The sequence below is a fragment of the Pristiophorus japonicus genome, unplaced genomic scaffold (assembly GCF_044704955.1).
Source record: "Pristiophorus japonicus isolate sPriJap1 unplaced genomic scaffold, sPriJap1.hap1 HAP1_SCAFFOLD_2202, whole genome shotgun sequence".
NCBI classification, from domain to species: domain Eukaryota; kingdom Metazoa; phylum Chordata; class Chondrichthyes; family Pristiophoridae; genus Pristiophorus; species Pristiophorus japonicus.
The window spans coordinates 1-26,462 of NW_027251911.1; the positions used below are offsets into that span (position 1 = coordinate 1).

Genomic DNA, 26,462 nt, shown 5'->3' on the forward strand with positions numbered 1-26,462 from the left:
ACACACACTCCACAAACACCACACACACACACACACACACACACTCCACAAACACCACACACACACCACACACACACACTCCACAAACACCACACACACACACACACCACACACAACACTCCACAAACACTCCAAACACCACACACACACACACACACTCCACAACCACACACACACTCCACACACACACACTCCACAACCCCACACACACACACACTCCACAACCACACACACACACTCCACAAACACCACACACACACTCCACATACATACCACACACACACACCCACATTCATACCACACACACACCCCACATTCATACACCTCCCACACACACACACACACCCCACACACACAAACCCCCTCCCCCACACACCAACACACCTCGCACACACATTCACACTGACACACACTCCACACACACTCACTCACTCCAGACACACACTCCACAGACACACCCCACACACAAACACACACACACACACAACACACACACTCCACAGACACACCCCACACACAAACCACACACGCACACACCCCAAACACACACACACCACACCTTTCTTCATAAGACAACCCCTTCATCTCAGGAATCAACCGAGTGAACCTTCTCTGAACAGCCTCCAATGCAAGTATATCCCTCCTTAAATACGGAGACCAAAACTGTACGCAGTACTCCAGGTGTGGCCTCACCAATACCCTGTACAGTTGCAGCAGGACTTCTCTGCTTTTATACTCCATCCCCCCTTGTAATAAAGGCCAACATTCATTGGCCTTCCTGATCACTTGCTGAAATATAGGGCTCTCACATCTCTGGGTCTTCACACCGACCCCCGACACACCCTCACATATGGGGGGGGGGGGGGAGGGGGAGTGGGGGGCTAAGACTCAGCTACCTCCTTTGCGACGTCTCTTCCCTGGAGTTTTCTGCTCCAATCGGCCGGGATCTTCGGGAAACTTGAAATCCTCAGCCAGGAAATCCTCCAGTTCCCGCATGGTGAGTTCCGGGAGGTCTTTTTCCAACTGCAGGAGAATACAAGAGCAGGGAGGTTATGCTTGAACTGTATAAAACACTGGTTAGGCCACAGCTGGAGTACTGCGTGCACAGTTCTGGTCACCACATTACAGGAAAGATGTGATTGCACAGGAGAGGGTACAGAGGAGATTTACCAGGATGTTGCCGGGACTGGAGCATTTTAGCCAGGAGGACAGATTGGATAGGCTGGGGTTGTTTTCTTTGGAACAGAGGAGGCTGAGGGGAGACCTGATTGAGGTGGGCAGAGGAAATGTTTCAAGGACGCCCTCAAAGCCTCCCTGATAAAATGCAACATCCCCACCGACACCTGGGAATCCCTGGCCAGAGACCGCCCTAAGTGGAGGAAGTGCATCCGGGAGGGCGCTGAGCACCTCGAGTCTCGTCGCCGAGAGCATGCAGAAAACTGTTGTCTATCTGTAAAGCATGCACTCCCATGTTCCGCCACCAAGGAGCACATCCCCTGAAGTCCCAAGGGGTCCCAGCATCCCTTGAGAGCACTGTATATAAGCCGGCCCCTAAGGCCTGTTCCTAATAAAGACTGAGGTCACTGTTACTTTAACCTCCCTGTGTTAGGAACACAATAACTGGGGACGAGAATACGAATCCAACGCAAAGATGCAGCAAACTGCGGGCATCCTGGAGGAGTTCTCGGAGGGTGAGGATTGGGAAGCCTATGTTGAATGGCTAGACCAGTACTTTGTAGCCAACGAGCTGGACGGAGAAGGAAGCGCTGCTAAAAGGAGAGCGGTCCTCCTCACAGTCTGCGGGGCACCGACCTACAGCCTCATGAAGAATCTTCTGGCTCCGGTGAAACCCACAGATAAGTCGTATGAGGAGCTGTGTACACTGGTTCTGGAGTATCTTAACCCGAAGGAGAGCGTGCTGATGGCGAGGTATCGGTTCTACACGTGCCAGCGATCTGAAGGTCAGGAAGTGGTGAGCTACGTCGCCGAGCTAAGGCGACTTGCAGGACAATGTGAGTTTGATGGCTACCTGGAGCAAATGCTCAGAGACTTTTTTGTACTGGGCAATGGCCACGAGACCATCCTACGAAAACTTTTGACTGTAGAGACACCGACCCTCAGTAAGGCCATTGCGATAGCACAGGCGTTTATGTCCACCAGTGATAACACCAAACAAATCTCTCGGCACACAAGTGCTAGCAATGTTCATAAATTAACTGGAACTGTGTTTGCGAGCAGAAATGTACAGGGCAGAAACCACGAGTCTGCAACTGCCAGCAGACCTCAGTGACCCAGATGACTCAGAGTCCGCAGTAAAGGATGAATGCAAGGCAATTCACACCTTGTTGGCGTTGTGGAGGCTTCCATTCAGCCTATTCATGCCGCTTCAAAGGATATGTTTGCAAGAGCTGTGGAACATTGGGGCACCTCCAACGAGCTTGCATACGAGCTGCAAGCTCTGCAAAACCTGCTAACCGCCATGTGGCAGAGGAAGATCGGTCCATGGTGGATCAAAGCAATTTCGAGCCTCAGAGAGAGGAGGCAGATGCTGAAGTACACGGGGTGCACACATTTTCGACGAAATGTCCACCTATAATGCTAAATGTAAAATTGAATGGCTTACCCGTAGCCATGGAACTGGACACTGGCGCTAGCCAATCCATCATGAGTAAAAAGCTGTTTGAGAGACTGTGGTGCAACAAGGCACTCAGACCAGCCCTGAGCCCCATCCACACGAAACTGAGAACATACACCAAAGAGCTTATCACTGTCCTGGGCAGCGCCATGGTCAAGGTCACCTACGAGGGCACGGTGCACGAACTGCCACTCTGGATTGTCCCGGGCGATGGCCACACACTGCTTGGAAGGAGCTGGCTGGGCAAAATCCGCTGGAACTGGGATGACATCCGAGCGCTATCACATGTCGATGAGACCTCATGTACCCAGGTTCTTAACAAATTTCCTTCCCTTTTTGAACCAGGCATTGGAAACTTTTCCGGGACGAAGGTGCGGATCCACTTGGTCCCAGATGCATGACCCATTCACCACAAGGCACGAGCGGTACCTCACATGATGAGGGAGAGAGTGGAAATCGAGCTGGACAGGCTGCAACGCGAGGGCATCATCTCCCCAGTGGAATTCAGCGAGTGGGCCAGCCCATTGTTCCAGTACTCAAAAGTGATGGCATGGTCAGGATTTGCGGCGATTATAAAGTAACTATTAATCGTTTCTTGCTACAGGACCAATACCCGCTACCTAAGACAGACGATCTATTTGCGACGCTGGCAGGAGGCAAGACGTTCATCAAGCTCGACCTGACCGGCCTATACGACGCAAGAGCTGGAGGAGTCTTCGAAGGGCCTCACCTGCATCAACACGCACGAGGGACTGTTCATCTACAAGAGATGCCCATTTGGAATTCGGTCAGCTGCAGCGATCTTCCAGAGAAACATGGAGAGCCTACTCAAGTCAGTACCACACACGGTGGTTTTTCAGGACGACATATTGGTCACGGGTCGGGACACCATCGAGCACCTACAAACCTGGAGGAGGTCCTCCAGCGACTGGGTCGGGTAGGGCTGCGGCTGAAGAGGTTGAAATGGGTCTTCATGGCAACAGAAGTGGAGTTTTTGGGGAGAAAGATCGTGGCGGACGGTATTCGGCCCACAGACGCCAAGACAGAGTCTATCAGGAACGCGCCCAGGCCACAGAACATCACGGAGCTGCGGTCATTCCTGGGACTCCTCAACTATTTTGGTAACTTCCTACTGGGGTTAAGCACCCTCTTAGAGCCCCTACATGTGTTATTGCGCAAAGGTGAGAACTGGGTATGGGGAAAAAAACAAGTAATTGTTTTTGAAAAAGCCAGAAGCATTTTATGCTCCAACAAGCTGCTTGTATTGTATAACCCATGTAAAAGACTTGTGCTAGCATGTGATGCGTTGTCATACGGAGTCAGGTGTGTATTACAACAAGCTAACGTTGCGGGGGAGTTGCAACCTGTTGCCTTGCCTCCAGGAGCTTGTCTAAGGCCAAGAGGGCCTACAGCATGATTGAGAAAGAGGCATTAGCGTGTGTGTTCAGGGTAAAGAAAATACATCAAATTTGAGCTGGATCACAAGCCCCTCACATCCCTGAAAACAAGGGGATAAATACTAATGCCTCAGCCCGCATACAAAGGTGGGCACTCGCGCTATCAGCGTATAACTATATCATCCGCCACAGGCCAGGCACTGAGAACTGTGCGGATGCTCTCAGTCGGCTACCATTGCCCACCACGGGGGTGGAAATGGCGCAGCCTGAAAACTTGTTGATGGTGGCGCAGCCCGCAGACTTGTTGATGGTCATGGAAGTGTTTGGAAATGATAAATCACCTGTCACGGCCCGCCAGATTAGGACTTGGACCAGCCAAGATCCTCTGCTGTCCCTAGTAAAAAAACTGTGTACTGCATGGGAGCTGGGTCAGCATCCCTGTTGAAATGCAAGAGCCAATCAAACCGTTCCAGCGGCGAAAGGACGAGCTGTCCATTCAGGCAGACTGCCTGTTGTGGGGTAACCGCGTAGTGCTACCAAAAAGGGCAGGGAGACGTTCATCTCGGATCTCCACAGCACACACCTGGGTATAGTAATGATGAAAGCGATAGTCAGATCCCACGTGTGGTGACTGACTTAGAGTTCTGTGTACGGCAATGCAGCGTATGTGCTCAGTTGAGCAACGCGCCCAGAGAGGCACCACTAAGTTTGTGGTCCTGGCCCTCCAGACCATGGTCGAGGATCCATGTCGACTATGTGGGCCCGTTTCTCGGTAAAATGTTCCTGGTGGTGGTGGATGCTTTTTCAAAATGGATTGAATGTGAAATAATGTCAGGAAGCACCACCACCGCCACCATTGAAAGCCTGAGGGCCATGTTTGTCACCCACGGCCTGCCTGACATACTGGTCAGTGACAACGGGCCATGTTTCACCAGTGCCGAATTTAAAGAATTCATGACCCGCAATGGGATCAAACATGTCACCTCAGTCCCGTTTAAACCAGCCTCCAATGGGCAGGCAGAGCGGGCAGTACAAACAATCAAACAGAGCCTTAAACAAGTCACAGAAAGCTCACTCCAAACCCGCCTGTCCCGAGTACTGCTCAGCTACCGCACGAGACCCCACTCACTCACAGAGGTGCCCCCGGCTGAGCTACTCATGAAAAGGACACTTAAAACCAGACTCTCGCTGGTTCATCCCAACCTGCATGATCAGGTAGAGAGCAGGCGGCAGCAACAAAATGTAAACGATGGTCGCGCCACTGTGTCACGGGAAATTGATCTGAATGACCCTGTGTATGTGCTAAACTATGGACATGGTCCCAAGTGGATCGCGGGCATGGTGATAGCTAAAGACGGGAGTAGGATGTTTGTCGTCAAACTAGACAATGGACAAATTTGCAGAAAGCACCTGGACCAAACGAGGCTGCGGTTCACAGACTGCCCTGAACAACCCACAGCAGACACCACCTTTTTCAAGCCCACAACACACACCCAAAGGATCAACGACACCACCCCGGACCAGGAAATCAAACCCATCATAACCAACAGCCCAGCAAGGCCAGGCTCACCTAGCAGCCCTGCAGGGCCAACAACACGCCAGCCCAGCGAGGGCACAGCCAACACACCAGAACAGACATTTGTACCGAGGCGGTTCACCAGGGAAAGAAAGGCTCCCGACCGCCTCACCTTGTAAATAGTTTTCACTTTGACTTTGTGGGGGGGAGTGATGTTGTGTATCTGTAAAGCATGCACTCCCATGTTCTGCCACCAGGGAGCTCATCCCCTGAAATCCCAAGGGATCCCAGCATTCCTTGGGAGCACTGTACATAAGCCGGCCCCTCAGGCCTGTTCATCACTCTGGAGTGTCTTAATAAAGACTGAGGTCACTGTTACTGTAACCTCCCTGTGTGCAGCCTCATCTGTGTTAGGAACACAATAAAAACAAGCGCAGGCAGCGGAAGGAGCGTGCGGCAAACCAGACTCCCCACCCACCCTTTCCTTCAACCACTGTCTGTCCCACTTGTGACAGAGACTGTAATTCCCGTATTGGGCTGTACTGTCGCCTGAGAACTCACTTTTAGAGTGGAAGCAAGTCTTCCTCAATTTCGAGGGACTGCCTATGATGATGGTATAAAATGATGAGGGGCCTGGATAGAGTGGATAGGACAGACCAGTTTCCCTTAGCAGAGGGGTCAACAACCAGGGGGGCATAGATTTAAAGTAATTGGGGGGAGGTTTCGAGGGGATTTGAGGGGAAATGTCTTCACCCAGAGGGCGGTGGGGGTCTGGGGCGGAGCTCACGGCCTGAAAGGGTGGTAGAGGCAGAAACCCTCACCACATTTAAAAAGTACCTGGATGTGCCCCTGAAGTGCCGTAACCCGCAGGGCTACGGACCCAGAGCGGGAAAGTGGGATTAGGCCGGGTAGCTCTTGGTCGGCCGGTGTGGACACGATGGGCCGAAATGGCCCCCTTCCGTGCTGTAAATGTCTGTGGTTCTATAAACGGAGGAGCCATCACAGGTCCCGGTTCTCACACACCCTGTACCGTCGGGTTAATTATTCAGCAATCCCGGCCCATCCCATCTCCCACCCAACATACCACCACGGAAGCCAGTCTTCAGCCAATTCGATTCACTCCACGTGATCCCAAGAAATGGCTGGGCCCAGACAACATCCCGGCTGTCGTGCTGAAGACTTGTGCTCCAGAACTAGCCGCGCCTCTCACCGAGCTCTTCCAGTACAGCTACAACACTGGCATCTACCCGACAACGTGGAAAACTGCCCCAGGTCTGTCCCGTCCAGAAAAAGCAGGACAAATCCGATCCGGCCAATTACCGCCCCATCAGTCTCCTCTCGTTTATCAGCGAAGTGATGGAAGGTGTCGTCGACAGTGCTATCCAGCTGCACTTACTCACCAATAACCTGCTATCCGATGCCCAGTTTGGGTTCCGTCAGGACCACTCGGGCCCCAGACACTGAAGTCAATGGGAATCGGGGGGGGGAAAACTCTCCACTGGCTGGAGTCATACCCAGCACAAAGGAAGATGGTTGTGGTGGTTGGAGGTCAATCATCCCAGCCCCAGGACACCGCTGCAGGAGTTCCTCAGGGCAGTGTCCTACGCCCAACCATCTTCAGCTGTTTCATCAATGACCTGCCCTCCATCATAAGGTCAGAAGTTGGGATGTTCGCTGATGACTGCACAGTGTTCAGTTCCATTCTCAACTCCTCAGATAATGAATCAGTCCGTGCCCGCATACAGCAAGACCTGGACAACATTCAGGGCTGATAAGTAGCAAGTAACATTCACGCCACACAAGTCCCAGGCAATGACCATCTCCAATAAGCGAGAGTCTAACCACCGACACACACACACACACACACACACATATACACAAGGGGTCGCCCATTTAAAACTGAGATGAGGAGGAATTTCTTCTCTCAGAGGGTTGTAAATCTGTGGAATTCTCTGCCCCAGAGAGCTGTGGAGGCTGGGTCATTGAATATATTTAAGGTGGAGATAGACAGATGTTTGAGCGATAAGGGAGTGAAGGGTTATGGGGAGCGGGCGGGGAAGTGGAGCTGAGTCCATGATCGGATCAGCCATGATTGTATTGAATGGCGGAGCAGGCTCGAGGGGCCGAATGGCCGACTCCTGCTCCTATTCCTAATGCTCTCACACACAGCCTGTACCTTGGGGTATATTATACAGTTGAGCGCTCCCACCCAACATACCCTTCGAAGCCCCCACACCCAACACCCCGACAGGATCATCGGAAAACCTGTCGGGACCCCAGGCACACACCCCATCACATCCCGCTGGGCAGTGGGAGGGGTCAGCGGGTCAGACGCTGACCTTTCACCCTCCGGGGACCCAGGGGTCAAATGCCGTCTCGGACGCGGCGGGGTCGAGGGTCTCACCGCTGTGATGGGGTCAGGGGAGCAGCGGGAGAGGTTCCGATGAGAAATCGGAGAGAGGAGCGGGGGGGGGGGGGGGCTTGATGTCGGAACACCGGCTGACGGGAATCGCGTACAAACCTCCACATCGGGCATCCGAATGGGCTCCACTTCCCGGAGTGTGATCAGCTCGGGAGAGGCTGTGAGTCCGGGCGCTGGCTCTGTGGGAGGAAACGCATCGTCAGAGACAGGGAGAAACTCGGGCAGAGAGAGAGTGTGTGTCTCTGTGTGTGGCTGCTTTTCATTATTTGTTCCTGGGATGTGGGCTGCATTTATTGCCCATTCCTAAGTGTTACTTGTGTGTGTGTGTGTATGTATGTGCACGTGTCTGTGTCCCTATATCTGTGACTGTATATGTCTTTGCATCTGTGTCTGTGCAGCTGTGTGTGTGTCTGTGTATGTGTCTGTGTTTATGTTTATTTCTGTGTGTGTATGTCTGTGTGTGTCTGTGTTTATTTCTATGTGTGTGTGTGTCTGTGTGTGTGTTTATTTCTTTGTCTGTGTGTGTGTGTATGTCTGCGTGTTTATTTCTGTGTGTATGTTGTTTATTTTTGTGTGTATGTGTGTGTGTTGTTTATTTCTGTGTGTATGTGTGTGTATGTTTGTGTTTATTTCTGTATGTATGTCTGTGTGTGTATGTCTGTGTTTATTTCTGTGTGTGTGTCTGTGTGTGTGTATGTGTGTTTATTTCTGTGTGTGTGTATGTGTATATATGTCTGTGTGTTTATTTCTCTGTGTGCGTGTGTATGTCTGTGTTTATTTCTGTGTGTGTATGTCTGTGTGTGTGTGTTTATTTCTGTGTGTGTGTATATGTGTTTATTTCTGTGTGTGTATGTCTGTGTGTGTGTGTTTATTTCTGTGTGTGTGTATATGTGTTTTTTTCTGTGTGTGTGTGGGTGTGTGTATGTGTTTATTTCTGTATGTGTGTTTGTGTGTTTATTTCTGTGTGTGTGTGTATGTATGTGTGTGTATGTCTGTGCATGTGTGTGTGTGTTTATTTCTGTGTGTGTGTGTGTGTATGTATGTGTGTTTATTTCTCTGTGTGTGTGTATGTGTGTTTATTTCTGTGTGTGTGTATGTATGTGTGTGTATGTCTGTGTGTGTGTGTGTATATGTGTTTATTTCTGTGTGTGTGTATGTCTGTGTGTGTGTGTGTATATATGTGTTTATTTCTGTGTGTGTGTATGTCTGTGTGTGTATGTCTGTGTTTATTTCTATGTCTGTGTGTCTGTTTATTTCTGTGTGTGTATGTCTGTGTGTGTCTGTGTTTATTTCTATGTGTGTGTGTGTCTGTGTGTGTGTTTATTTGTGTGTGTGTCTGTGTATGTCTGTGTGTGTGTGTATGTCTGTGTGTTTATTTCTGTGTGTATGTTGTTTATTTCTGTGTGTATGTGTGTGTTGTTTATTTCTGTGTGTATGTGTGTGTATGTTTGTGTTTATTTCTGTATGTATGTCTGTGTGTGTATGTCTGTGTTTATTTCTGTGTGTGTGTCTGTGTGTGTGTATGTGTGTTTATTTCTGTGTGTGTGTATGTCTGTGTTTATTTCTGTGTATGTGTGTGTGTATATATATGTCTGTGTTTATTTCTCTGTGTGCGTGTGTATGTCTGTGTTTATCTCTGTGTGTGTATGTCTGTGTGTGTGTGTTTATTTCTCTGTGTGTATATGTGTTTATTTCTGTGTGTGTGTATGTCTGTGTGTGTGTGTTTATTTCTGTGTGTGTGTGTATATGTGTTTATTTCTGTGTGTGTGTGGGTGTGTGTATGTGTTTATTTCTGTGTGTGTGTGTATGTGTTTATTTCTGTGTGTGTGTATGTATGTGTGTTTATTTCTGTGTGTGTGTGTGTATATGTGTTTATTTCTGTGTGTGTGTATGTGTGTGTTTATTTCTGTGTGTGTGTTTATTTCTGTGTGTGTGTGTGTGTATGTATGTGTGTGTATGTCTGTGTGTGTGTGTATGTGTGTTTATTTCTCTGTGTGTGTGTGTGTGTGCATGTATGTGTGTTTATTTCTGTGTGTGTGTATGTGTGTTTATTTCTCTGTGTGTGTGTATGTGTGTTTATTTCTGTGTGTGTATGTATGTGTGTGTATGTCTGTGTGTGTGTGTATATGTGTTTATTTCTGTGTGTGTGTATGTCTGTGTTTATTTCTGTTTATTTCTGTGTGTGTGTGTATGTGTGTTTATTTCGGTGTGTGTGTATGTCTGTGCGTGTATGTCTGTGTTTATTTCTGTTTATTTCTCTGTGTGTGTGTGTGTATGTGTGTTTATTTCGGTGTGTGTGTATGTCTGTGCGCGTATGTCTGTGTTTATTTCTGTTTATTTCTCTGTGTGTGTGTGTATGTGTTTATTTCTCTGTGTGTGTATGTGTGTTTATTTCTGTGTGTGTGTGTATGTATGTGTGTTTATTTCTGTGTGTGTGTGTGTTTATTTCTGTGTGTGTGTGTGTGTATGTATGTGTGTTTATTTCTGTGTGTGTGTGTATGTGTGTTTATATGTGTTTATTTCTGTCTCTGTGTGTGTGTGTGTATGTCTGTGTTTATTTCTGTTTATTTCTCTGTGTGTGTGTATGTGTGTTTATTTATGTGTGTGTTTGTGTGTATGTGTGTTTATTTCTGTGTGTGTATGTCTGTGTGTATGTCTGTGTTTATTTCTGTGTGTGTGTGTGTGTGTATGTCTGTGTTTATTTATGTGTGTGTGTGTTTATTTCTGTGTGTGTGTGCGTGTGTGTGTATGTGTGTTTATTTCTGTGTGTGTGTGTGTGTGTGTTTATTTCTGTGTGTGTGTATGTCTGTGTGTGTATGCCTGTGTTTATTTCTGTTTATTTCTCTCTGTGTGTGTATGTGTGTTTATTTATATGTGTGTTGTGTATGTGTGTGTCTGTGTATGTTGTGTTTATTTCTGTTTATTTGTCTGTTTGTGTGTGTGTATGTGTGTTTATTTCTGTGTGTGTGTCTGTGTGTTTATTTCTGTGAGTGTGTCTGTGTGTGTGTCTATGTGTGTGTCTGTGTGTGTGTCTGTGTGTGTGTGTGTTTATTTCTGTGTGTCTGTGTGTGTGTGTCTGTGTGTGTGTGTATGTCTGTGTGTGTGTCTGTGTGTGTATGTGTGTGTGTCTGTGTGTGTGTGTTTATTTCTGTGTGTGTATGTGTGTTTATTTCTGTGTGTATGTGTGTGTGTCTGTGTGTGTGTCTGTGTGTATGTCTGTGTGTGTGTGTGTCTGTGTGTGTGTGTGTCTGTGTGTGTATGTGTGTTTATTTCTGTGTGTGTGTGTTTATTTCTGTGTGTGTGTCTGTGTGTGTGCTGTGTCTGTGTGTGTGTTTATTTCTGTGTGTGTGTCTGTGTGTGTTTATTTCTGTCTGTGTGTGTGTGTGTGTCTGTCTGTCTGTGTGTGTGTGTGTTTATTTCTGTCTGTGTGTGTGTGTGTGTGTGTGTGTGTCTGTGTGTGTGTGTGTCTGTGTGTGTTTATTTCTCTGTATGTGTGTCTGTGTCCGGATGCCCGACATCCGGCCCTGCCCCGACCTGTGTGGGAACATCTGCAGCAAGTCGGGGCCTTTAAAGGAACACACCACGACAGAGTACAGCGCGAGCTGGTGCAGGGGGGCGACTGGATGTGACATCAGCATAACCCAGGTCGGTGATTGGAGCGTGGGCAGGCACAGCAGGAGCGGCGAGCTCGGGGCGAAGGAAAGGCGTGATCACTGCGATATGTGTGCGCATTGGGTCCGTGCAGCAGAGCAAGTCTCCAGTCGTCCTGGTTAACCCTTGCCCCTGGACCAAGACCTAGCTCTGTCAAGCCCCATGTGGTGGCTGGTGTGCAACGGTCACCCCACATTAAACACATCCACCCACAGACATCTTCCACCCTTCAACATGTAGTTCGGGTCCTTCATTGAAACACCTGTGAACTCATCCCTTTGTGGCATGGAAGCAAGTCATCCTCGATTCGAGGGACCGCTGATGATGATGATGATGATGTCTGTGACTGTGTGTGTCTGTATGTCTGTGTGTGTGTGTGTGTGTGTGTGTGTGTCTGTTTCTGTCTGTGCTCTGGAAATTTCAGCGGGTCAGGCAGCATCTGTGGAGAGGAAGCAGAGCTAACGTTTCAGGTCGATAACCCTTCGTCAGTATTTTGCTTTTGTATATCTGTCTGTTTGTGTCTGTTTGTGTGTGTCACATGTTCTACCCCACGTGAACGAGAGGTGATCCAAAACTCGACTGCCCCGTGTCCTAACTCGCACCAAGTCCCACTCACCCATCACCCCCTGTGCTCACTGCCCTGTGTCCTAACTCGCACCAAGTCCCACTCACCCATCACCCCCTGTGCTCACTGCCCCGTGTCCTAACTCGCACCAAGTCCCACTCACCCATCACCCCCTGTGCTCACTGCCCCGTGTCCTAACTCGCACCAAGTCCCACTCACCCATCACCCCCTGTGCTCGCTGCCCCGTGTCCTAACTCACACCCAGTCCCGCTCACCCATCACCCCCTGTGCTCGCTGCCCCGTGTCCTAACTCGCACCAAGTCCCACTCACCCATCACCCCCTGTGCTCACTGCCCCGTGTCCGAACTCGCACCAAGTCCCACTCACCCATCACCCCCTGTGCTCACTGCCCCGTGTCCTAACTCGCACCCAGTCCCATTCACCCATCACCCCCTGTGCTCGCTGCCCCGTGTCCTAACTCACACCCAGTCCCGCTCACCCATCACCCCCTGTGCTCACTGCCCCGTGTCCTAACTCACACCCAGTCCCGCTCACCCATCACCCCCTGTGCTCGCTGCCCCGTGTCCTAACTCACACCCAGTCCCGCTCACCCATCACCCCCTGTGCTCGCTGCCCCGTGTCCTAACTCGCACCAAGTCCCGCTCACCCATCACCCCCTGTGCTCACTGCCCCGTGTCCTAACTCACACCGAGTGCCGCTCACCCATCACCCCCTGTGCTCACTGCCCCGTGTCCTAACTCACACCCAGTCCCACTCACCCATCACCTCCTGTGCTCGCTGCCCCGTGTCCTAACTCGCACCAAGTCCCACTCACCCATCACCCCCTGTGCTCACTGCCCCGTGTCCTATCTCGCACCAAGTCCTACTCACCCATCACCCCCTGTGCTCGCTGCCCCGTGTCCTAACTCGCACCAAGTCCCGCTCACCCATCACCCCCTGTGCTCGCTGCCCCGTGTCCTAACTCGCACCAAGTCCCACTCACCCATCACCCCCTGTGCTCGCTGCCCCGTGTCCTAACTCGCACCAAGTCCCACTCACCCATCACCCCCTGTGCTCGCTGCCCCGTGTCCTAACTCGCACCAAGTCCCACTCACCCATCACCCCTGTGGTCGCTGCCCCGTGTCCTAACTCGCACCAAGTCCCGCTCACCCATCACCCCCTGTGCTCGCTGCCCCGTGTCCTAACTCGCACCGAGTCCCACTCACCCATTACCTCCTGTGCTCACTGCCCTGTGTCCTAACTAACACCAAGTCCCGCTCACCAATCACCCCCTGTGCTCGCTGCCCCGTGTCCTAACTCGCACCAAGTCCCACTCACCCATCACCCCTGTGCTCGCTGCCCCGTGTCCTAACTCGCACCAAGTCCCACTCACCCATCACCCCCTGTGCTCACTGCCCCGTGACCTAACTCGCACCCAGTCCCACTCACCCATCACCCCCTGTGCTCACTGCCCCTTGTCCTAACTCGCACCCAGTCCCACTCACCCATCACCCGCTGTGCTCACTGCCCCGTGTCCTAACTCACACCCAGTCCCACTCACCCATCACCCCCTGTGCTCGCTGCCCCGTGTCCTAACTCGCACCAAGTCCCACTCACCCATCACCCCCTGTGCTCACTGCCCCGTGTCCTAACTCGCACCCAGTCCCATTCACTCATCACCCCCTGTGCTCACTGCCCCGTGTCGTAACTCACACCCAGTCCCACTCACCCATCACCCGCTGTGCTCACTGCCCCATGTCCTAACTCGCACCAATTCCCACTCACCCATCACCCCCTGTGCTCGCTGCCCCGTGTCCTAACTCACACCGAGTCCCGCTCACCCATCACCCCCTGTGCTCACTGCCCCGTGTCCTAACTCGCACCAAGTCCCACTCACCCATCACCCCCTGTGCTCACTGCCCCGTGTCCTAACTCGCACCCAGTCCCACTCACCCATCACCACCTGTGCTCACTGCCCCGTGTCCTAACTCACACCCAGTCCCACTCACCCATCACCCGCTGTGCTCACTGCCCCATGTCCTAACTCGCACCAAGTCCCACTCACCCATCACCCCCTGTGCTCGCTGCCCCGTGTCCCAACTCGCACCAAGTCCCACTCACCCATCACCCCCTGTGCTCACTGCCCCGTGTCCTAACTCGCACCCAGTCCCACTCACCCATCACCCCCTGTGCTCACTGCCCCGTGTCCTAACTCACACCCAGTCCCACTCACCCATCACCCCCTGTGCTCGCTGCCCCATGTCCTAACTCACACCCAGTCCCGCTCACCCATCACCCCCTGTGCTCACTGCCCCATGTCCTAACTCGCACCAAGTCCCACTCACCCATCACCCCCTGTGCTCGCTGCCCCGTGTCCTAACTCGCACCAAGTCCCACTCACCCATCACCCCCTGTGCTCACTGCCCCGTGTCCTAACTCGCACCCAGTCCCACTCACCCATCACCCCCTGTGCTCACTGCCCCGTGTCCTAACTCACACCCAGTCCCACTCACCCATCACCCCCTGTGCTTACTGCCCCGTGTCCTAACTCGCACCCAGTCCCACTCACCCATCACCCCCTGTGCTCGCTGCCCCATGTCCTAACTCACACCCAGTCCCGCTCACCCATCATCCCCTGTGCTCACTGCCCCGTGTCCTAACTCACACCCAGTCCCGCTCACCCATCACGCCCTGTGCTCGCTGCCCCGTGTCCTAACTCACACCCAGTCCCGCTCACCCATCACCCCCTGTGCTCTCTGCCCCGTGTCCTAACTCACACCGAGTGCCGCTCACCTATCACCCCCTGTGCTCACTGCCCCGTGTCCTATCTCGCACCAAGTCCCACTCACCCATTACCTCCTGTGCTCACTGCCCTGTGTCCTAACTAACACCAAGTCCCGCTCACCAATCACTCCCTGTGCTCACTGCCCTGTGTCCTAACTCGCACCAAGTCCCGCTCACCCATCACCCCCTGTGCTCACTGCCCCGTGTCCGAACTTGCACCAAGTCCCGCTGACCCATCACCCACTGTGCTCACTGCCCCGTGTCCTAACTCGCACCCAGTCCCACTCACCCATCACCCCCTGTTCTCGCTGCCCCGTGTCCGAACTCAAACCGAGTCCCGTTCACCCATCACCCCCTGTGCTCGCTGCCCCGTGTCCGAACTCGCACCGAGTCCCGCTCACCCATCACCCCCTGTGCTCACTGCCCCGTGTCCTAACTCGCACCAAGTCCCGCTCACCCATCACCCTCTGTGCTCACTGCCCCGTGTCCTAACTCACACCCAGTCCCACTCACCCATCACCCCCTGTGCTCACTGCCCCGTGTCCTAGCTCGCACCCAGTCCCACTCACCCATCACCCCCTGTGCTCGCTGCCCCGTGTCCTAACTCACACCCAGTCCCGCTCACCCATCACCCCCTGTGCTCACTGCCCCGTGTCCTAACTCACACCCAGTCCCGCTCACCCATCACCCCCTGTGCTCGCTGCCCCGTGTCCTAACTCACACCCAGTCCCGCTCACCCATCACCCCCTGTGCTCCCTGCCCCGTGTCCTAACTCACACCCAGTCCCGCTCACCCATCACCCCCTGTGCTCGCTGCCCCGTGTCCTAACTCGCACCAAGTCCCACTCACCCTTCACCCCCTGTGCTCACTGCCCCGTGTCCTAACTCGCACCCAGTCCCACTCACCCATCACCCCCTGTGCTCGCTGCCCCGTGTCCTAACTCACACCCAGTCCCGCTCACCCATCACCCCCTGTGCTCACTGCCCCGTGTCCTAACTCACACCCAGTCCCACTCACCCATCACCCCCTGTGCTCACTGCCCCGTGTCCTAACTCACACCCAGTCCCGCTCACCCATCACCCCCTGTGCTCGCTGCCCCGTGTCCTAACTCACACCCAGTCCCGCTCACCCATCACCCCCTGTGCTCCCTGCCCCGTGTCCTAACTCACACCCAGTCCCGCTCACCCATCACCCCCTGTGCTCGCTGCCCCGTGTCCTAACTCACACCCAGTCCCGCTCACCCATCACCCCCCTGTGCTCACTGCCCCGTGTCCTAACTCACACCCAGTCCCACTCACCCATCACCCCCTGTGCTCACTGCCCCGTGTCCTAACTCACACCGAGTGCCGCTCACCCATCACCCCCTGTGCTCACTGCCCCGTGTCCTAACTCACACCCAGTCCCACTCACCCATCACCCCCTGTGCTCGCTGCCCCGTGTCCTAACTCGCACCAAGTCCCACTCACCCATCACCCCCTGTGCTCGCTGCCCCGTGTCCTAACTCGCACCGAGTCCCGCTCACCCATCACCCCCTGTGCTCACTGCCCCGTGTCCTATCTCGCACCAAGTCCCACTCACCCATCACCCCCTGTGCTCGCTGCCCCGTGTCCTAACTCGCACCAAGTCCCGCTCACCCATCACCCCCTGTGCTCGCTGCCCCGTGTCCTAACTCGCACCAAGTCCCACTCACCCATCACCCCTGTGGTCGCTGTCCCGTGTCCTAACTCGCACCAAGTCCCGCTCACCCATCACCCCCTGTGCTCGCTGCCCCGTGTCCTAACTCGCACCGAGTCCCGCTCACCCATTACCTCCTGTGCTCACTGCCCTGTGTCCTAACTAACACCCAGTCCCGCTCACCAATCACCCCCTGTGCTCACTGCCCTGTGTCCTAACTCGCACCAAGTCCCGCTCACCCATCACCCCCTGTGCTCACTGCCCCGTGTCCGAACTTGCACCAAGTCCCGCTGACCCATCACCCCCTGTGCTCACTGCCCCGTGACCTAACTCGCACGCAGTCCCACTCACCCATCACCCCCTGTGCTCGCTGCCCCGTGTCCGAACTCAAACCGAGTCCCGTTCACCCATCACCCCCTGTGCTCGCTGCCCCGTGTTCTAACTCGCACCGAGTCCCGCTCACCCATTACCCCCTGTGCTCACTGCCCCGTGTCCTAACTCGCACCAAGTCCCGCTCACCCATCACCCCCTGTGCTCACTGCCCCGTGTCCTAACTCACACCCAGTCCCACTCACCCATCACCCCCTGTGCTCACTGCCCCGTGTCCTAGCTCGCACCCAGTCCCGCTCACCCATCACCCCCTATGCTCACTGCCCGTGTCCTAACTCGCACCAAGTCCCGCTCACCCATCACCCCCTGTGCTCACTGCCCCATGTCCTAACTCACACCCAGTCCCACTCACCCATCACCCGCTGTGCTCGCTGCCCCGTGTCCTAACTCGCACCGAGTCCCGCTCACCCATCACCCCCTGTGCTCACTGCCCCGTGTCCTATCTCGCACCAAGTCCCACTCACCCATCACCCCCTGTGCTCGCTGCCCCGTGTCCTAACTCGCACCAAGTCCCACTCACCCATCACCCCCTGTGCTCGCTGCCCCGTGTCCTAACTCGCACCGAGTCCCGCTCAGCCATCACCCCCTGTGCTCACTGCCCCGTGTCCTATCTCGCACCAAGTCCCACTCACCCATCACCCCCTGTGCTCGCTGCCCCGTCCCAAACTCGCACCAAGTCCCGCTCACCCATCACCCCCTGTGCTCGCTGCCCCGTGTCCTAACTCGCACCAAGTCCCGCTCACCCATCACCCCCTGTGCTCGCTGCCCCGTGTCCTAACTCGCACCGAGTCCCGCTCACACATTACCTCCTGTACTCACAGCCCTGTGTCCTAACTAACACCAAGTCCCGCTCACCAATCACCCCCTGTGCTCACTGCCCTGTGTCCTAACTAACACCAAGTCCCGCTCACCAATCACCCCCTGTGCTCACTGCCCTGTGTCCTAACTCGCACCAAGTCCCGCTCACCCATCACCCCCTGTGCTCACTGCCCCGTGTCCGAACTTGCACCAAGTCCCGCTGACCCATCACCCCCTGTGCTCACTGCCCCGTGACCTAACTCGCACCCAGTCCCACTCACCCATCACCCCCTGTGCTCGCTGCCCCGTGTCCGAACTCAAACCGAGTCCCTTTCACCCATCACCCCCTGTGCTCGCTGCCCCGTGTCCTAACTCGCACCGAGTCCCGCTCACCCATCACCCCCTGTGCTCACTGCCCCGTGTCCTAACTCGCACCAAGTCCCGCTCACCCATCACCCCCTGTGCTCACTGCCCCGTGACCTAACTCACACCCAGTCCCACTCACCCATCACCCCCTGTGCTCATTGCCCCGTGTCCTAGCTCGCACCCAGTCCCGCTCACCCATCACCCCCTGTGCTCACTGCCCCGTGTCCTAACTCGCACCCAGTCCCACTCACCCATCACCCCCTGTGCTCACTGTCCCGTGTCCTAACTCGCACCAAGTCCCGCTCACCCATCACCCCCTGTGCTCACTGCCCCATGTCCTAACTCACACCCAGTCCCACTCACCCATCACCCCCTGTGCTCGCTGCCCCGTGTCCTAACTCGCACCGAGTCCCGCTCACCCATCACCCCCTGTGCTCGCTGCCCCGTGTCCTATCTCGCACCAAGTCCCACTCACCCATCACCCCCTGTGCTCGCTGCCCCGTGTCCTAACTCGCACCAAGTCCCACTCACCCATCACCCCCTGTGCTCGCTGCCCCGTGTCCTAACTCGCACCGAGTCCCGCTCACCCATCACCCCCTGTGCTCACTGCCCCGTGTCCTATCTCGCACCAAGTCCCACTCACCCATCACCCCCTGTGCTCGCTGCCCCGTGTCCTAACTCGCACCAAGTCCCGCTCACCCATCACCCCCTGTGCTCGCTGCCCCGTGTCCTAACTCGCACCAAGTCCCACTCACCCATCACCCCTGTGGTCGCTGCCCCGTGTCCTAACTAACACCAAGTCGCGCTCACCAATCACGCCCTGTGCTCACTGCCCTGTGTCCTAACTCGCACCAAGTCCCGCTCACCCATCACCCCCTGTGCTCACTGCCCCGTGTCCGAACTTGCACCAAGTCCCGCTGACCCATCACCCCCTGTGCTCACTGCCCTGTGACCTAACTCGCACCCAGTCCCACTCACCCATCACCCCCTGTGCTCGCTGCCCCGTGTCCGAACTCAAACCGAGTCCCGTTCACCCATCACCCCCTGTGCTTGCTGCCCCGTGTCCTAACTCGCACCGAGTCCCGCTCACCCATCACCCCCTGTGCTCACTGCCCCGTGTCCTAACTCGCACCGAGTCCCGCTCACCCATCACCCCCTGTGCTCACTGCCCCGTGTCCTAACTCACACCCAGTCCCACTCACCCATCACCCCCTGAGCTCACTGCCCCGTGTCCTAGCTCGCACCCAGTCCCGCTCACCCATCACCCCCTGTGCTCACTGCCCGTGTCCTAACTCGCACCAAGTCCCGCTCACCCATCACCCCCTGTGCTCACTGCACCATGTCCTAACTCACACCCAGTCCCACTCACCCATCACCCCCTGTGCTCGCTGCCCCGTGTCCTAACTCGCACCGAGTCCCGCTCACCCATCACCCCCTGTGCTCGCTGCCCCGTGTCCTAACTCGCACCGAGTCCCGCTCACCCATCACCCCCTGTGCTCGCTGCCCCGTGTCCTAACTAACACCAAGTCCCGCTCACCCATCACCCCCTGTGCTCGCTGCCCCGTGTCCTAACTCGCACCAAGTCCCGCTCACCCATCACCCGCTGTGCTCACTGCCCCGTGTCCGAACTTGCACCGAGTCCCGCTCACCCATCACCCCCGGTGCTCACTGCCCCGTGACCTAACTCGCACCCAGTCCCACTCACCCATCACCCCCTGTGCTCGCTGCCCCGTGTCCGAACTCAAACCGAGTCCCGTTCAGCCATCACCCCCAGTGCTCGCTGCCCCGTGTCCTAACTCGCACCAAGTCCCGCTCACCCATCATCCCCTGTGCTCGCTGTCCCGTGTCCAAACTCGCACCAAGTCCCGCTCACCCATCACCCCCTGTGCTCGCTGCCCCATGTCCGAACTCGCACCAAGTCCCACTCACCCATCACCCCCTGTGCTCACTGACCCGTGTCCTAACTCAAACTGAGTCCCGTTCACCCATCACCCCCTGTGCTCACTGCCCCGTGTCCTAACTCACACCGAGTCCCGCTCACCCATCACCCCCTGTGCTCACTGTCCCGTGTCCTAACTCACACCAAGTCCCACTCACCCATCACCCCCTGTGCTCACTGCCCCGTGTCCTAACTCGCACCGAGTCCCACTCACCCATCACCCCCTGTGCTCACTGCCCCGTGTCCTAACTCGCACCGAGTACCGCTCACCCATCACCCCCTGTGCTCACTGCCCCGTGTCCTAACTCGCACCGAGTCCCGCTCACCCATCACCCCCTGTGCTCACTGCCCCGTGTCCTAACTCACACCAAGTCCAGCTCACCCATCACCCCCTGTGCTCGCTGACCCATGTCCTAACTCAAACCGAGTCCCGTTCACCCATCACCCCCTGTGCTCACTGCCCCGTGTCCTAACTCACACCCAGTCCCGCTCACCCATCACCCCCTGTGCTCACTGCCCCGTGTCCTAACTCGCACCAAGTCCCGCTCACCCATCGCCCCCTGTGCTCACTGACCCGTGTCCTAACTCACACCCAGTCCCGCTCACCCATCACCCCCCTGTGCTCACTGCCCCGTGTCCTAACTCACACCAAGTCCTGCTCACCCATCACCCACTGTGCTCACTGACCCGTGTCCTAACTCACACCCAGTCCCGCTCACCCATCACCCCCTGTGCTCACTGCCCCGTGTCCTAACTCACACCGAGTCCCGCTCACCCATCACCCCCTGTGCTCACTGACCCGTGTCCTAACTCGCACCAAGTCCCGGTCACCCATCACCCCCTGTGCTCGCTGCCCCGTGTCCTAACTCGCACCCAGTCCCACTCACCCATCACCCCCTGTGCTCGCTGCCCCGTGTCCTAACTCACACCAAGTCCCACTCACCCATCACCCCCTGTGCTCACTGACCCGTGTCCTAACTCGCACCAAGTCCCGTTCACCCATCACCCCCTGTGCTCACTGACCTACATTGGCTCCCGGTTAAGCAACGCCTCAAATTCAAAATTCTTATCCTTGTTTAGAAATCCCTCCATGGCCCTCGCCCCTCCCTATCTCTGTAATCTCCTCCAGCCCCACAACCCCCCGAGATGTCTGCGCTCCTCTAATTCTGCCCTCCTGAGCATCCCTGATTGTAATCGCTCCACCATCGGTGGCCGTGCCTTCTGTTGCCTGGGCCCCAAACTCCACCTCTCCACCTCTCTTTTATCTTTCAAGACGCTCCTTAAAACATACCTTTTTGACCAAGCTTTTGGTCACCTGCGCTAATTTCTCCTTCTGTGGCTCGGTATCAAATTCTTTTATCTCATAACGCTCCTGTGAAGCGCCTCGGGATGTTTTAATATGTTAAAGGCGCTATATAAATACACGTTGTTGTTGTGTGCGTCTATGTCCGTCTGTGTGTGTGTCTGTGTCCGGATGCCCGACTTTCGCGGCAGGTCGAGGTCCTTAAAGGAGCAGACCACTCTAGGGTGCAGGAGAGCGACGGCTGTGATGAGGGTGACTGGATTGGACGTCACCAAGATCCAGGTCGCTGATTGGAGCGTGGGCAGGTACAGCAGGAGCGGCGAGGTCAGGGGGCGAAGGAGCGGCGAGAGATTATAGAGGGACGTGATCGGGGCCCAGGAGAGGCGAGAGTTCGGGGCCCAGCAGAGCCGAGGGCCCAGGGGCAGCACGGGCCCAGCCCACACTGTGCGATATGTGTGTGTGCACTAGGTCCATGCAGCAGAGCTGGTCTCCAGTCGTCCTGGTTAACCCTTGCCCTTGGACCAAGACCTCGCTCTGTCAAGCCCGTGTGGTGTGCAACGGTCACCCCACGTTAAACAAATCCACGCACAGGCATTTTCCACCCTTCAGGATGTAGTTCAGGACCCGGAATATTAGGTCCTTCATTGAAACACCGGCGTGCAGCTACAGCAGGCGGTGAAGAAGGCAAATGGTATGTTGGGCTTCTTAGCGAGGGGATTTGAGTATCGGAGCAGGGAGGTCTTACTGCAGTTGTACAGGGCCTTGGTGAGGCCTCACCTGGAATATTGTGTTCAGTTTTGGTCTCCTAATCTGAGGAAGGATGTTCTTGCTATTGAGGGAGTGCAGCGAAGGTTCACCAGACTGATTCCCGGGATGGCTGGACTGACATATGAGGAGAGACTGGATCAACTGGGCCTTTATACACTGGAGTTCAGAAAGATGAGAGGGGATCTCATAGAAACGTATAAGATTCTGACGGGACTGGACAGGTTAGATGCGGGAAGGATGTTCCCAGGTTAGATGCGGGAAGAATGTTCCCAGGTTAGATGCGGGAAGAATGTTCCCGTTGTTGGGGAAGTCCAGAAGCAGGGGACATAGTCTTAGGATAAGGGGTAGGCCATTTAGGACTGAGATGAGGAGAAACTTCTTCACTCAGAGAGTTGTTAACCTGTGGAATTCTCTGCCGCAGAGAGTTGTTGAGGCCAGTTCATTGGATATATTCAAGAGGGAGTTAGATGTGGCCCTTATGGCTAAAGGGGATCAAGGGGTATGGAGCGAAAGCAGGAAAGGGGTACTGAGGGAATGATCAGCCATGATCTTATTGAATGGTGGTGCAGGCTCGAAGGGCCGAATGGCCTACTCCTGCACCTATTTTCTATGTTTCTGTGTTTCAATGAACTCAACCCTTTTTTGTTGTGGAAGCAAGTCATCCTTGATTCGAGGCACCGCCCAAGAAGGGAGCTGTTGATGTGTCAGATGGGTTGTTGTGGTGGTAACGTTACCAGGAGTTGATCAAACTGGATTAATGATCTGCAGTTCAAGACCCAGAATGGGCTCCTGTAAAGCTGAATTTTTGCACCCGACTCCAGTGGCTCAATCGGTCAGCGCGCTGTACTTAATATAACGGTACAGGCTCTTGAAAAGCTGAGTTCAAGCCTCACCGATAACAGCCAGTTTTTTATTGATGCAATCAGTGTTTAAGTTGGTTCACGGACTTCCAGGCCGCCTGCAATTTCTGGGTCTGGAGGAGTCCGTGTTCCACGTGTATGCTCAATGTGCGAGGTGGCAGCCCCTGTTCCATTATTTGAAGGGGCTGCTGCTCAATTTCTGGTTTGCACTTCAGTCCCACTCTCCCGATCTTTGGGCACCCTGTGCGGAGGGGAGCGGGCAGGTCCGAGGGCCTCCTCGTGGGGCCTGCTCCTGGGCACGGCCAAGGGGGCCATCAGCCGGTCCAGGCAGCGGGCGGTCGAGGGGGTCGTTCAGCCCCGACTGCTCTGCCTCTCTTCCGCGGTTACATCCGAGGCAGGGTGTCCCTGGAGATGGAGCACGCGGTGTCCACCGGTACGCTCGCGGCCTTCCGCGAGAGGTGGGCACCGGAGGGACTGGAGTGCATCATCACCCCCGGCAACCAAACTCTAATTTGGTCCATTTAATGAAAAAAGCTCATTTGTTTAATTTGTCGCATTTAGTGACCCTCGAGTCGGGGGGGGGGGGGGGGCACTTGATTTATTATTTTACAAAAAAAATAGTTGTGGAGCTGTTGAGGTGGGAGTGGCTTAGCCAGTCACGTGATGTTCACAAGACTCAATAAAATCCCAGCCAGTTGGGTTCGGGGGATCCACGATGGGGCAGGTGGTTGTGAGCCCGGTGGATGAACCGGTAATGTGTCGTGTGATCGTTAAACCTTTTGCAAATAAACCAACTAGTTCTTAATAGCAATGTGTTGCTATGGATTCTTAAGCAAAGAACCCACGAAGCAAATACATTACCAGATCCAAAGGGGAACTCAGAAGAAACTCCTTTACCCAGAGTGTGGTGAGAATGTGGAACTCGCTGCCACAGAGAGGGGTTGAAGTGAATAGTATCGATGCAGGTAAGGGGAGGCTGGACAAGCGTATGGGGGAGAATGGAATAGAGGGTTATGCTGATCGAGTTAGATGAGGAAAGACGGGAGGAGGCTCGAGTGGAGCATAAACGCCGGCATGGCCTGGTTGGGCCGAATGGCCTGTTTCTGTGCCGTATATCCCGTGTAATCCGATGTAATCAGAATTAGGAGCAGGAGTCGGCCATTCGGCCCCTCGAGCCTGCTCCGCCATTCAATAAGATCATGGCTGATCCGATCTTGGCCTCAGCTCCACTTCCCTGTCTGATCTTCATATCCCTTGACTCCCCTAATGTCCATAAATCTGTCTATCTCAGCCTTGAATATACTCAATCAGGAGGTTAATTGTGGGAGCGAAAGTCCGTATTACCCGAATACCTCGCTTTCGGCGCAGAGGGAGACGACAGGGGCCGGGTTAAACGAGCAGACAAGGAACAGACGGAAGACGGCGTCGCCTGCGTCCGAGAGGTTCCCGCGACCGAGGGCCGCCGCCTGTTGTTACATAAGAACATAACATAAGAACATAAGAATTAGGAACAGGAGTCGGCCATCTAGCCCCTCGAGCCTGCTCCGCCATTCAACAAGATCATGGCTGATCTGGCCGTGGACTCAGCTCCACTTACCCGCCCGCTCCCCGTAACCCTTAATTCCCTTATTGGTTAAAAATCTATCTATCTGTGACTTGAATACATTCAATGAGCTAGCCTCAACTGCTTCCTTGGGCAGAGAATTCCACAGATTCACAACCCTTTGGGAGAAGAAATTCCTTCTCAACTCGGTTTTAAATTGGCTCCCCCGTATTTTGAGGCTGTGCCCCCTAGTTCTAGTCTCCCCGACCCGTGGAAACAACCTCTCTGCCTCTATCTTGTCTATCCCTTTCATTATTTTAAATGTTTCTATAAGATCACCCCTCATCCTTCTGAACTCCAACGTGTAAAGACCCAGTCTACTCAATCTATCATCATAAGGTAACCCCCTCATCTCCGGAATCAGCCGAGTGAATCGTCTCTGTACCCCCTCCAAAGCTAGTATATCCTTCCTTAAGTAAGGTGACCAAAACTGCACGCAGTACTCCAGGTGCGGCCTCATACCCTGTACAGTTGCAGCAGGACCTCCCTGCTTTTGTACTCCATCCCTCTCGCAATGAAGGCCAACATTTCATTCGCCTTCCTGATTACCTGCTGCACCTGCAAACTAACTTTTTGGGATTCATGCACAAGGACCCCCAGGTCCCTCTGCACCACAGCATGTTGTAATTTCTCCCCATTCAAATAATATTCCCTTTTACTGTTTTTTTCCCCCCCAAGGTGGATGACCTCACACTTTCCGACATTGTATTCCATCTGCCAAACCTTAGCCCATTCGCTTAACCTATCCAAATCTCTTTGCAGCCTCTCTGTGTCCTCTACACAACCCGCTTTCCCACTAATCTTTGTATTACTGAAGTAAACGTTGGTCCCTTAGAGGCTGAGACTGGGGAATTAATAATGGGGAAACGGAGATAATCAGGGGAATAATTTACCAGCTGGCATGGGAAACAGAGGAAAAATTGGGTGACCGCTTTGCGGAACACCTCGGTTCCGTCTGTCAGTGCGACCCCGAGCTTCCGGTCGCCTGTCACTTCAATTCCCCGCTCCACTCCCACTCCGCCCTCGGCCTCCTGCACTGTTCCAATGGAGCTCAACGCAAGCTCGAGGAACAGCACCTCATCTTTCGATTAGGCACTTTACAGCCTCCCGCACTCAACATCGAGTTCACAAATTTCAGACCATATTCTCTGCCCATATTTTGTTCCTTATCCTCCTTTTTTTTTACAAAACCCCCCCACTTTTTTATTTTTTCTCTGTCTCCAATGGCTGCTGGTAATTATTTCGCCATTCACGCCCTATCTAGACTCATCTTTTGTTTCCCAACTTGTGCCATTACCATCGTCCCCTTTTGTCTCTCTGATCTCTCCTGCCGTCCACTCCATCACAGACCTTCCCTTTTGTTCTTCCCTCCCCCTCCCCTTCCCCCTTTCCCTGCTCCTGCACTTCCTTAAGAATCAGTTACAGCTGGACCTTTTGCCGGTGCTGACCAAGGGTCACAGACCTGAAACGTTAACTCTGTTTCCCCCTCCACAGAGGCTGCCTGACCCGCTGAGTATTTCTGGCATTTTCTGTTTTTATTCCAATAATTCTTCCTCTTGTCTGTTTCCTCCACAAATTATGCTCATTTTATTTCTGACTGCGCTTTACCGAGGCTGTCAAAGTTCTTGAAGTGCGAATTTAGTTGTCTACTTCCTTCAAGATTTAGAATGTAATTATCCCTCCGATTAGAATTGGGAGGGGGGGGCGGGGGAGGCAGTGAGGCCTGATCACCCCCTCCGTGTTTTGTCCAGTCGCTACTTTACGCTGCAATGGCAGAGCTCAGCTTGGGGC

At 54.3% G+C, this 26,462-nt stretch overlaps 2 protein-coding genes across 2 annotated transcripts in view; one reads left to right on the forward strand and one right to left on the reverse strand.

The window, feature by feature from the left end:
• Positions 1-896: 896 nt before the first annotated feature.
• Positions 897-26,462, reverse strand: part of rec8b (REC8 meiotic recombination protein b) — a gene marked incomplete at both ends in the record, with an annotated part of 32,731 nt that continues 7,165 nt past the window's right edge. The window contains 2 exons of the mRNA XM_070871165.1: positions 897-1,023; positions 8,070-8,149. Coding sequence (XP_070727266.1) covers positions 897-1,023; positions 8,070-8,149 — 207 coding nt within the window. The remainder of the gene's footprint in view (positions 1,024-8,069; positions 8,150-26,462) is intronic.
• LOC139245381 (NADH-ubiquinone oxidoreductase chain 5-like) lies at positions 9,205-24,561 on the forward strand. The gene is made up of 5 exons (XM_070871164.1): positions 9,205-9,281; positions 9,618-10,102; positions 10,283-10,750; positions 12,111-12,173; positions 24,437-24,561. Exons 1-5 carry the CDS (start codon positions 9,205-9,207, stop codon positions 24,559-24,561), a joined length of 1,218 nt encoding a protein of 405 aa, XP_070727265.1.

What these genes read in the sequence shown, in the direction of transcription:
- LOC139245381 (XM_070871164.1), top strand. Translation starts at nt 9,205, where the DNA reads ATGTCTGTGTGTCTGTTTATTTCTGTGTGTGTATGTCTGTGTGTGTCT. An exon ending in GTGTGTGTGTGTATATGTGT is followed by an intron (nt 10,103 to 10,282) that starts TTATTTCTGTGT and finishes ATGTCTGTGCGC; the next exon opens with GTATGTCTGTGTTTATTTCT. An exon ending in TGTCACATGTTCTACCCCAC is followed by an intron (nt 12,174 to 24,436) that starts GTGAACGAGAGG and finishes CTTTCGGCGCAG; the next exon opens with AGGGAGACGACAGGGGCCGG.